The sequence below is a fragment of the Mytilus edulis genome, chromosome 2 (genome assembly GCF_963676685.1).
Source record: "Mytilus edulis chromosome 2, xbMytEdul2.2, whole genome shotgun sequence".
Taxonomy (NCBI): domain Eukaryota; kingdom Metazoa; phylum Mollusca; class Bivalvia; order Mytilida; family Mytilidae; genus Mytilus; species Mytilus edulis.
This window is the reverse complement of record NC_092345.1, coordinates 93123953-93137134: the sequence shown is the minus strand read 5'-3', so window position 1 is coordinate 93137134 and position 13182 is coordinate 93123953. Positions and strand designations below refer to the sequence as shown.

Genomic DNA, 13182 nt, shown 5'->3' with positions numbered 1-13182 from the left:
AAAAAATTACTTTTGCAGAACCATAAAATAGTATAGCCATAAAAAACTATTTTGCCTCAGTTTAGAAAATATGTAAAACAAACATAAACCCTTGAAAAATATATGAATCCAAAGTTTACTTGAAAATCAGTCAATGGTTTAGTCACCTTTCATCAGAGAGCTACTGATCTCTTCTGCAGGGATTTAATAAGATTAACTTCATATATATAAAGTGATGGAATAAAAATTACACCCACAATGAGTACGGATACCCCTTGATAACATTCTATAATATATTACCAAATAGGTATTTTATCTATCTGTAAATATTTACATTACGATAAAATATGGGTATTGTGGTATTTGTATATGCTTGTATTCCTTTTGTGTAACGATGTCACTGTTTTGTTGTAGGACAATTAGAATGTGATTTTTGGGAAGTGTTGTAGTGACTCTAATGTGTGACGGACATCAGAATTTTGACCTGTAGTTGGACTTTGAATCACTTTATCATTCGTTTTAATCTTTACAATGGTAAGTTTTACATCTTAGAATTCATCAGTTAAAATCAATTTATTTAAATAAAAAAATAATTTTTGATAAAGAAATTTATGTTTCTGGGGAAAAAATCTTAAATTTTATGTAACATTTTACATGTCAATTTACCTCCCTTTTTTGGACCAGACTCCTATTGCCTATAAACTAATCCACATGATTTTTTTAAACTTCAACTCTTTAACACTATGCCGTTGTTCTAATCTGCAATTATAGAAAATGTTTATGAATTTTTTTAGAATGACTATGTAAAGGGATTTTGGAAGCTTAATTGTAAGTGACATTTATCAATAGATATAATAAGATATGGTATGAGTGCCAATGAGATAAATCTCCATCCAAGTCACAATTTGTCAAAGTAAACCATTATAGGTCAATGTACTGTCTTCAACATAGAGCCTTGGCTCACACTGAACAGCAAGCTATAAAGGTGTAAAACTATTTGATGTATGAGTGAAATCACATAAATATATAACATATATCACTATTTTATGATATTTCTAAATAAATTTTAATGCAAAATATGAGTTTTGACCCCAATTTCATAGTCCTGATAATAGAAAAGGATGATGAGAGTGGGGTATCTGTGTACTATTGACACATTCTTGTTAATTTTAGTTCTTTCATATGTTTTTAGGTTTAGGATGTCCATTTTCACTGAACTAGTGCACATTTTGTTTAGGGGCGAGCTGAGGCCTTAAGGTGGGGTATTTTCTTGCTGTGTTGAAGACCCATTGGTAGCCTCTGGCTGTTTTCTGCTCTTTGGTCATGTTATTGTCTCTATTTCCATTCTCAATTTTATTGTTCCAATGTAAATTTGTACTTTGATTTATCATTTTAAGATCTATATAGTTGCTTTAAGATTTGTCCACCTAGCATTGATATATAGAGACCTTTAATTTTTGCAATAGGAAAAATATGTTGAGTTATCTCCCTTAGGCCTTATGAACATTCTGCAGTTTTATAAAAAAAACATCAAGAATCTACTCCATTATGTTAACTAGATTATTCTGCTTAAAGAAGAGAAGCTGATCAGTCAAAAAAATCATCCTAGAATATTTTTTTTTAAATTAATGGAATATTACATTTGTAAGGTACTTATCTTGTCAGATGATTATTAATTTAACAATTAAAGAATAATTCAAACCATCCATCCTGCCTATGGTTCAAAGGTGAATATTTCTTTAACCTTTGACCATAGAAAATAGTTCAGCAGTAGGTGCAAACACAAGAAATTAAAAAATCTTTCCTTTATTAGAAGTGAGAACTATATTTGGTACAGTTAAAAACAAAATTATTCAAACTTTAAAAAGTAGTCCATTTACTTACCTACCTTATCAGTCACAACCTTCCTATAAGGAGTATGATTGCTGAAACACAATCAGGGTGTTTATGGTATTCAGCTTTACTTTTATATTTATTTTATGTCTGAGCTGTACTCATAAGATCTCTGACTATGTAATATATTTGTTATTCATTTATATGTTTTGGAGTTTAGAGTGATGTCCATTTATATGTTTTGGAGTTTAGAGTGATGTCCATTTTCACATTTTTCTTAATGGTCCAGCTGAAACTTTTGCTGTAGGAGTTTCTTGTTGTGTTTAAGAGCCATTGGTGGCCTTAGTTTCTTTCTGCTCTTTGGTCAGGTTGTTGTCTCTTTGACACATTACCCATTTCCATTCTAAATATTATTTTATTACATATTTCTAAATCCCTGTTGAATACCTCGCTATTATATTGTGTTTTTATTTTGTGAGTGATGTTTTTTCACTCTAATGTAGGGCGAGGTTAGATATTTTGAAAGTTAAATTAATTGTATTACAAGACGTAGTATAAGTATATTTATTGTTTTACATAGATTTAAATATGTAAGAAATGATAAGTTCTCCAAAAACATGAATAACATTTATTATGTTGTTTTAGGAAATACAAGGATTGTAAAAAGTTTATCCAAAGATATTATCAGGTGGATGTTATTATGAAGCAAAGGACAACATTCAATACTGTTACAGGTAAATATAATAATAAGAAGATGTGGTATGATTGCCAATGACTATATAACAACTCTCAACCAGTTAAAATATGACCTAGAAGTTAACAATTAAAGGTCACCTTATCAACTCACCACCAGATACCAAATGGCGTAGAAGTTAACAACTATAGGTCACTGTATGGCCTTCAACAATGTTTAAAACACATACCAAGTACACATGGAAAGCAATAAAAGACCAGAAAGATGAATGTAAAACAATTGAAATGAGAAAACTAAGGGTCTGATTTATGTACAAAGCAATAAACAAAAACAGATATGACTTACAGAAATAAACAACAACACAGGTACATACATAATGTGGTCAGTTAAACATTTGCTGGCACCAAATTCTTCTCATTACCTATAACAGGAGTGTAACAGGTTATGAGAAGAAACAAGTCTTGCATGAACTAAATCCAAATACAGATTTCCTGAAGGTCATCCTTTGGTAATGTTTCACATTTCAATATCTTTTTATTATTCTATAAAGATTGAAGACAATTGTAAAAACAGTAAAGTAGATGGTTCAGACAGTAAGACTTGTTTTGTTTGACTCATCAGAACTTTATTTTCTTATGACATCAATATATCAAAGCTATCTTTTTGTCATCATTTATTTCAGTTTAATAATTAAAGTTTAAGGCATATTTTATCAGGAGCTTAAGCCATTGTCCTATATAACACAGAAAGAAGCAGAATTATTAACATATACAGATTTTGACCTCAAAGTTAAGGTAAGAAAGATAATCTAATAAAGCTAGGTTAAGCTAGCTTTGAAAATATTTCAATACGCCAAAACCAGACCATTTACTCTTGGGTTACAAAGTAGCTGGGTGAATTCTATTTTATTTTTTTTCTGGAGAGGGGGAGGGGGAGGAAAGGGGAAGGGCAAGATCAGTAAAATAAGAAACTAACCGTCTGTAAAATAAGAAACTAAATGCATCTCTCTTTCGAATCTGTAAGATTTGTGCATAGATATGAAACTCATAAGTATATTGAAATTTTCAAATAAATATGAATGAGCAAGATAATAGAGAAACGACTAGATAAATGTCATATCAGTTTAACAACAAAATATGTAAAAGGGTAGTTTTAAAAGAATCTATTTGCAGTTTTAAAGATTGTAACACCCCCCCCCCCCCCTCCCCAAATAAAAAAAATGATATTGAAGTCAAAAGGTTAATTACAAGGTCAGCTTATAATAGACTTTTGCCAAAGTTTTGTACCCTGATGGTATATTTTGCTGTGTATGTCCAGACCATATGTCCAATTAGTCTCCCTCTCCCCATTTGATGTAAATTGTAAGCAGACTTTACAGTCAGTATTTAGTCTGGTCTATTCAAAATCTTTCTTCTGACAATCCTACTCAGCCTTTGAACCCATGATGCTTCTGTAATTTTATAATATTTGAATTGCAGAACACTTTATTAAAGGTATCAATGATAAAATGATTGGCCTTGTATAAGGTGCCTGTTCTCTATCGCATCTTTTGTTTAAAGGTCATGCACCTTAAAGTCTAGTGTGTCAACTTGGTTAAATTACCAGTGATAACAGTTGAAAATATTTGTTATTTTAAATTAGTATATACGGATAAGCCTTTGATCGATATCTTGTTTTCCCTTTTAAGTACACCATTTAAAACCAAATTTAATTGTCAATGTTTTTAAAACCTGAAATTAGTCAATAATTATGTTGAGAACTCAGTGAAACGGTATACATTGTATCCCTGTGTCAGAACCTATAATTTGCAAGTTGATTTTGTAACTATAAATCCTGTTGAGAACTTTTTCCCAGAGTGTTAAAAATGAAAAGGAAGGATAACATGTATGTTGTCAATGTAAATTATAAGATGATTTGATCTTATATGATAAAATAGAAAACATTTCACTGGTGAATACGGTTTAGGAAAGGTTAACATTTTCACTTGCATTGGATTAATATAAAATGGGGTGAGTACTATATTAATAAAATTCATTAAACAAGGGCATTATTATGTACTTCCTTTTAACAGAAGAGATTGAACATAATTGTTTTGAATGTATCTTCTATCCATATTAGTAATTTGTGACCACATCCTGCAGTTTGTTTTGTATTTTTCATGTTAGACCCAAGGAATATTTAATCAATGTTAGACACTATACGTAGTTTTAACGCAAGTTACTTGATTTTTTCTTTTCTAACTATTGTATCTTAGAGATGTGTGGCTCATAATTTTCCAATGTCCAAGGCTCCTTGTTGAAGACTGCACTTTGACCTATAATTGTTTACTCTTATGTAACTTGGATGGAGAGTTGTCTCATTGGCACTTATACCCCATCTTTTTATTATCTATATTGATTATTATCTAATCTTAAGTTGATTCAGTCAATTGTTACCATGCCTAGTGGTACCTGTGTTCATTTTGTATACTAACATAAATTGTCCGCATTTACATGGGTTTCAGCTTATTTGTAATGTAGAACTAAGAAAATTGGGCACAAATCCTGTCATTTTTGAAAACGGAAGTGAAATCCCTGGAACATTAGCAAATGTTCACATCATTAAAAAAAGGGGGAGCATTTCAAAAAGTTTTACCTTGGACTTAATTTGACACAGGTTTACATATTATCCAGTCTGTTATCAGATTAGTCGTTCACCTGTTGTGATCAGCTGATACTTAGAGCTCAAACCTGTTGTGTTAATTACTGTACAGAGAAATCATAATTACCACATTTAATTGCCAAGTAAAAATTACAAGTGTTCCCTTGAGCATAAGAATTATCAATAAACAGATTATCTTTGAATAATATATGTAACAATTTAGTAATGATTCTTTGAACATTTGGTTTAATGTGTTTATATTGTGTAGTAAAATGATTGGATAGGAGAGATAATTGTAAATATGCCCCAGGGGGTTGTTTTAAAAAACATTGCAAAATTATTTTATTTACTTGTAAACTGGATTTTACAAGCTATTGAATGAATGTGTTATGTTAGAATAATTTAATTAAAAAGTATAAACATCTTTATCTGTCTGACCTAACAGATTAATACTGTGCAGTTAAGTATTGTCATCCGTACCATTTTAATATTCTTTTATTATTGTGGCATTTTTTAATTAAAATAAAATAATCTATAGTACAACAATAACATTGATAACTTTTGTATTTTAATATCACTAGTAAATGGAGTTAAAATATCAATTAAAAACTACCGAGAAAAATTTGAAATCAGGCCTACTGTTTTCTCTCAATGGATTGTGGTTGACCCTCAGTGAGGGTTAAAGTAAGAGCTTGTTGGGCTGTTTTCATGAATGATTCAAAAACTATTTTATTCAATTAGAAAAATAGTTGTATCAATACAATGAACCCCAAGGCAGGTTATTTGTATTATCTGTCATTGTACAAATCACACTTCCTTTTCTAAAAGGAAATAGCCTTAGGCTAAAATAGAAGCATGGCCATTGTCATACATTAATAATAATAATTCCTAAGTCTTGTACTGATAAAGAAATTGGTGTTTTTATGTGTCACAAAAAAAAAATCTTGACAAAGAAAATTATGTAACTTTATCAATATTAAGAAATTCATAAGACGAAATTGACATTGGCAGCTGTCAGTTGGTTTTTTTCTGTGAAAGAGAATTGAATTTCTGTGTAGCTTTAGCTACTATGGATATTTATACTGAAACCTTTTATTGTTTCCCACCAAAGGGTTAATTTATTAATGGGGATATAATGAATGTTTAATGAAGGATTCTCTTGCATACCTTTTATCAAAGAATGGACTAATTTGAAACATTGGGTTTTCAACCAGCTGTGCTTGCTTCTGACAAAGTGTTATGTCCAATGTATCTTTGGAAGGTACAATTTAATTTCAAAGATTTCTATTTTGTGGATTGCTGCTTATTTAGTGTTTTACTATTATTGAAATGATCAATTATAATCAATGAAGATAATTATTGCTAGAAGTGAAATTAATCAATTAATGACATTAAAATTTCATCAATATTGAGCGAACTAGTGTATATGAGATTTCATGGAATGAGGAAGAAACGTTCATAAGTGAAAGTGACTGAAGTTTAGTGAATGTTTTAAGATTATTTAAGGACATATTTAATTAAAAAGTAACACCTTGAGAAGAGGGATATTGTCCCAGGTGAAGACTTAGCTATGTAATCTGATTATAGTAAATGATAAAATACTTGGGACACTACAGCTAAGATAATATTTTAATTTCATTCAATGTAAATGTTTTAAGCTGTCAATATTTCAACTTGTGTTGAAAAAGTTCGGAGGAGTAAACAAAAATCTTGCGAATTCAGATGTGAGATAAAGAAATGAAGACATTTTTTGTCGGTTTTGTCTCCCAAATTATCTAAAATTTCAGTAAGCTGACATTGAATACCATCCTATTTCTAAGTGTGAAGAATACACAAATAATTGTGGTATAAATACTGCATTTCTTTACTGAAAGGATTTAAAATGAAATGACGATCACCTAGTAAAATGAGATGACCGCTTGGTTAAAATTATAGGGAAGACTATTTAAAAGACTCCCTGTTTATTGTGTTTTCACTGATGCATGATAGGAGATTAATTTTGGTGGAAAAATAAGTGTTTTTCGTATCTGGTTATTGGACAATTTTCGACACTTTTCGGAAGAATTTTCTCGGGAAGATTCCTTAGTTTTGGATACAATGCTGAAGTGGGTTAAGTCATTGTAAGTATATAAACTTTGTATGTTTATTTGTAATGAAAGATACAGAAATAATCAATAAATATTTTATTCCACCAGTCATATCGTGGGCGTAGGGAACAGGTTATTAAGTTTTTGTATAACTAGTTGACAAGGATTGTATTTAAGATTTGAATCCTAGCTAATTTAATATAAAGATAAGGAGATGTGGTATGATTGCCAATGAGACAACTATCCACCAGATGAAGTGGATGTAAGCAATCATAGGCAACCATACAGTCTTCAACAATGAGAAAAACCCATACTGTATAGTCATTACTAGTTAAACTGTCATCCTCCCCACTGCCCTTAGGTGTGAATATTCTGCATTATTGACCATTTATAATGTTTTCAGTAAGAAACGATAGCATTCAAATCAGTTTACGATAACAAAAGTAGCCAAAAATATAAGATAAGTCATAAGTTAAAACTTCAAATTTGGTTTTAATACCTTCTGTTACAATACATGACAAAAAGATCCACATAGAATAAGTTGATACACAAGGAAAAGTTGATACATTTAAATCAAAGAAGTTATCCATTACCTACCCCATACATCATTGTCACCTTTATAGAACTAAACTTGAGTGTAAACTAAGACCAATCATGTATGAGGTATATATTGGCTTAAATAAATTTTATAAGAATTGAATTAAATGCATATAGATTTCTGCAAGTGAGCAGTAGAGAAGTCATTTGGTACAAGGATTTTAATTTTCTTCTTTCTGAATGTGAGAAATACTCAACTGGATTCAAAGATGTTTGTATATGTGTTTGGACATTGGAGGCCTCACTAAATGATAAGGACATATGCTGGTTGACCTTAGTCTACAAGTATGTGATAGATTTAGTTTGAATAGTTCCTTACAAAAGGTAATGAGGGATTTCTCAATGATGGTAAAATTGTACGATTACCATGAGTTTATAGTGTACTAGATTGTTTTGTAATCAAGAGTAAAGCAATATTACATGAAAGAAAATGTGTAAATTTTGTATTCCATACCTTGTGATATATAGTTACCTTTAATTGGAAATGAACAGGTCAATTTATAACAGAAATTTATCTTTTGGGAAATGACAATTAGCCTTGGTGGCTGAGTAGTTTATGTAGTTCAAATACAGTAATCAATAGCTTGTCAACTCTTAGGTGTGTTTGAACAACTGAACACAGATTAAGATTTGAGTTGCTATTTTACATATTTCCAAGTTTTATGCCCAATAGTAATGAGGAAATAAGTAAAACTTGTAGTTTTAGTTCAATGAATTGTGTACTTCAACTATGAAGGGTGACATTATGTTTTAGTTATGTGTCTTCTTCTGGTTCTGCTTCTCTTACAACCATGTTTGGGCTTTAACTTTTCTTTATGTCCCACCTAGGGGCATTATGTTTTTCAGTCTGTGTGTCTGTTCGTTTGTTCCACTTCAGGTTAAAGTTTTTGGTCATGGTACATAGTTTTTAAAAAAATTTAAAAAGGTTTTTTTCACAGTTCACCAAACATGTGCAAATGATAGTGCAAGTAGGGCATTCGTGTACTATGAACACATTCTGCTGATGTTTGGTTTGAAGGTGTATTACCATTAGAAATTAAATCTGTATGGTCATGACTGTCATGTTACCTTGACCTTGACCTTTGATATACTTCTAGGTAAAATTACTTCTTTTTTTAAAGGCCATGTGAAAAAAAGCTATCAAAATTAATAACATGAGTTTATTTCTAAGATACCAATCATTTCTTATTATAAAGATAAAAAGCATTGCAAAAATTTGTAGTATAAGAAACCACAAACACAGAACCGGTCCAATTTAAGTTTACATTTATTTCACTTTTTAATGTTTTATCAGTATGTAATAGTCTAATATACTGAAAAAACACACCTGAATGAAGATTAAACTTATTTAAGATTTAGAATTGACAAGAATGACGAGTGAAGTGACAGTTTGTGCTTAGTACTACAAATATTCTATTGCTTTAGTTGAAGTACAAAGTTTTGTACCTAATCAGATTTGTATACCTGTATACCTCATACTTATCATATTGTTTACTGAGGGTTGGTTTGGGTGGACTAAGAAACTAACTCTTTTTAAATGATAAAATATGACTAGCTTGTGAAATATTATTAATGTTGCATGCTTTGCTATCATAGCATTGCATCTCAAACTTTTCTGACCATAGGTTTTTCCTTTGAGTAAATAAGTTTACCTTTAGTTTCCCTCACATAATCCTGGCTATCTTGACCCTTAACATGTATAACCTGTAAATTAATAGTCTACTGAATATTTAATTTATTTGGAAGACTGATATGGTCAGGAGTGGGTGTGTCTATGTATTGTTACAATAAATGATTCTGATAGGCCAAACAAACCTTTTTTTTTTCTCTATAGACATGATACTGAAACATTCATATTTTAAGGGGTATTTTCATATGCTTTAAGATACTGAATTTCAAAAAATATGTAAGATCTTAAAATACTGGAACCAAATTATAAAAATGTCAAGATACTCACAAATATGTGAAATATTTTATATAATTTTTCACAAAATGACTCATAGAATGTGGTAAACAATTTTCTATTGAAAAATGAAATTTCTATAGTAAATCTTCAGTGTCATATTGTATCTTTTATAAACTGTGAAAATATATTGCTACTTAAAAATGTTTATGGAAGAATATATAACAGAAAATGTTTATCTTGATTAATTTACATGCATTGTTACCCGGTAAGCTTCCTGTGTTACGAAAAAATTCTGTCACGAGGTGAATGTTTGAATATCAAAATAATACCTGAATAGTATTGTGTTTAAAATTCACAATGCTCTTACAATTCAAAATATAATTGTACATCTGGTGCCTGAATTAGGATATTCTTTTACTCATCTCATGAAGGAATGCAAGACATAGGGATTACAATCAGGCAGCTGCACAGCATAAATGTTTTTGAATAAAGCTTTATTATGTGGTGGTCAAAACCCTAGATACTTCATTCCTTCTATACAGAATCCTTATGTTACAAAGTTTCTGTCTGTCATAAATCTATTGTTCTTGACCTTATTTTCATGGTTCAATGACTTCTAGAAATTTTTTTAAATACATACTTGTAACAAGTAAAAGGATGACTATATTTGGTTTATAGGTTCATTACAATGTCTACATGTTTAACAGGTTGGGCTAATTTAACTGACCTTGACCTCATTTAATCGATCAGTGATCAAGGTTAAAGCAACATGGTTATCTTACAATGTAGATACTATAAGTTTACGGTTAGGTCTATTATATTTGGTGTATGGAATGATTGTAGGATGTACATGTTTGACCTTCAGGTTTTATCTGACCTTGACCTCATTTTCATTGTTCTAGTTTTTGTGGTTTGGTCTATTTCTATATGGCTGTTTTGCATGATTTATCTCACTGTGACCTCATTTACATGGAAATTTGATTATTTATTTATGTTTATGTGATGCTAGTAGTAAAACCTTCATATTGTAGACTTTCAGCATACATTCAGTGATAAGTAAAACAGGTGAGACATTTCAGCAAGTGCATTCTTGTGAGATTAACTTGCTACATGTGGGAAAAAATATGTAGTTCTTGCATCTTTATGATGATTTGTTAGGACCTATTTGAAGGTATATAAGCATATGATGTTAAAGTCTTTGAACTTAAACAAAGAAAAAACAAAGTCAAAATCATGCCATTTACTATTTTAATATTTACATGAGGTTTTATTCATTTATCCTAATTTTTTGGGTCTTTTTCAAAGTCTATGTGTTAAACATATCTATCCCTCTTAGTCTGGCTCTATAATGGGGTTCCCAAAACACTTTCTGAGCCCTGAAGGTCAATTAACTACCAAGCAAATTAACCTGTTTCAGTACAAAAATAAGATATTGTATGATTGACAATGAAAAAAATTATCACCAGGAACAAATGCCTTAAATGTTATTTAAGGAGATTTAATAATATACAATTATGGCCCGTTGAAAAGGTGAATATCCAAAATTGTCAACACGAGAAGGTTATTTCATTGAGGGTGCAGCCCGAAGTGAAATAACTTTTAAGGGTTGACAATTTTGGATATTCATCGATTCTAAGGGGCTACAATTGTTTTATTATACAAAACTAAGAGTGGAAAGACATTCAAACACTTACTAGTCTATATTTTTAACATAACAAACACAGGCGGATGTTTGAAAATACATTTGTGTTCGAATTTCTCGAATTTACAACAAAAGTAGAATCTTTTTGTAAAATATTGATGGCCCTGAAAAGGACCGTTTATAAGAGATATCATCGGCTGCTGGCACTCTCAGCTTTATTCATGTCCAATGCCTTATTTCCTCTTCTCTCAAAGGCTTTCAGTGTAACGTCAATGCTGTCATTTGATTATTTCCGTCTGTGACGTCATTTTCATGGGAGGTAACTCAAGTACAAATCAACAAACTCAAAGGTTATTCGACAGTGAATAATAGGGTTATTCACCGCTGGTGTAAATTTTAAGGGTTATTCGTCCTTCCTTGCAATTGAATGAAAATTAACTGAATTATTCCATGTCAAGTGATAATGTTTTGGCCAATAGAATTGTTTGAAATATATGTAAGGTATAATAATCAGAAATATATCCCCCCAAAACAAATTTCTTAGACCTTTTTTCTTAAATAATTCAGACTTTTTTTTATACAATTCTTATAATAAACTGATCGAAATGAATTGTCACCAATAAAAATTAGCATTTCATTTACATCTGTGTGTGTAAATGACAAATATGTTGAAAAATGTATCAATAAAATATTATCAATGCAGAACATCTACAAGTCACACTTGACTTATTATTATTTGTCATGTCTTACTGAAAATGGTCCACCTATTTTTATTAACTCTCAATAAAGGCCATATATAGTTACAATTCCCCTTTAACCTTTAGGAATTTTAACATCATGTTGTGTGAATATAGATTAAATATTTGTAACATATAGACTGCATGCATTTTTTAACAAGCACAAATAATCATGTGATTCCTGTACATGTTGAAGTTTTAATAGATAAAAATATTGCTAAAGTAATTCTGACTATTGCAATAATTAACTTGTCTTGTTTTCTGCAATAATATAAAAACTTAAAACTTCTGAAGAGAATAATAATATTTGCTTGGCCTTATGTAAATAAAATTTGAATGGCCTGAGATGCCAAGAAGATTATTGCTTGATGTTTCAATATAATACATAATATAAATGTATGTAAAAGTGACAGGATGATGGCTTTTCTTACGATTGTATTGTCATCTCATGGTCTTTATGTAACAGCTTATTACTAAGGGACCATATGGGAATGCATATGTTAGACTTTGTAATGTATAATAGAAGTATACAGTGATGGTTATGCCAGTACTTTCATTTCGTGACATAATTTTTATTTAGGGGATTAAGAAAGCACATCATTGTTAAAAAATGATTAGATTACGGTAAGTTTGATTTATTTTGATAAATGTTTTTTTTTAACTTAAATAATTTTTTGTTCAACATCTGATAAAAATCATAGAAATTTTGAAATATTTACTTTTTAATTCAATTGAAAATAAATTTGATATTTGTGAAAGCTTTTAAAAATGAAAAATTGTCTGTTAAGGAGCTCATTGTTTCCTGGGATTGTTTGATAACTGATAAAAAAATAAGATGAATGAATTCGATTTTGATTTTTTGAAAATATTTCTTTGCTGATTCAACTACAGAGGAGGGAAAGTGATGTTAATGTTATTTGATGCATCACAACCTATGTGCAACAAACTATTTTTTTAATCTATAAATAATAGAAATAGATAAAAAAAAAAAAAAAAACATAAATGCCTACCATTGTAATACACAGTTACATATTTATGACAGATGTTACTGGATCGATTACACATAG

The 13182-nt window shown here is 30.1% G+C and overlaps 1 protein-coding gene across 15 annotated transcripts in view; it reads left to right on the top strand.

The window, feature by feature from the left end:
* The first annotated feature begins 391 nt into the window (after nucleotides 1-391).
* LOC139513458 (cordon-bleu protein-like 1) overlaps nucleotides 392-13182 on the top strand; it is a 65719-nt gene continuing 52928 nt past the window's right edge. For 7 of the 15 annotated variants that reach the window (XM_071301981.1, XM_071301967.1, XM_071301963.1 and 4 more), the window contains exon 1: nucleotides 6116-7266. In XM_071301981.1, the coding sequence (XP_071158082.1) occupies nucleotides 7244-7266 (23 nt within the window). In that variant the 5' untranslated portion in view covers nucleotides 6116-7243. Of the gene's footprint in view, nucleotides 514-2457; nucleotides 2547-3188; nucleotides 3301-6115; nucleotides 7267-12598; nucleotides 12740-13182 lie in introns of those variants that run through there. The other 8 variants (XM_071301970.1, XM_071301964.1, XM_071301977.1 and 5 more) reach the window with 5 other exon arrangements.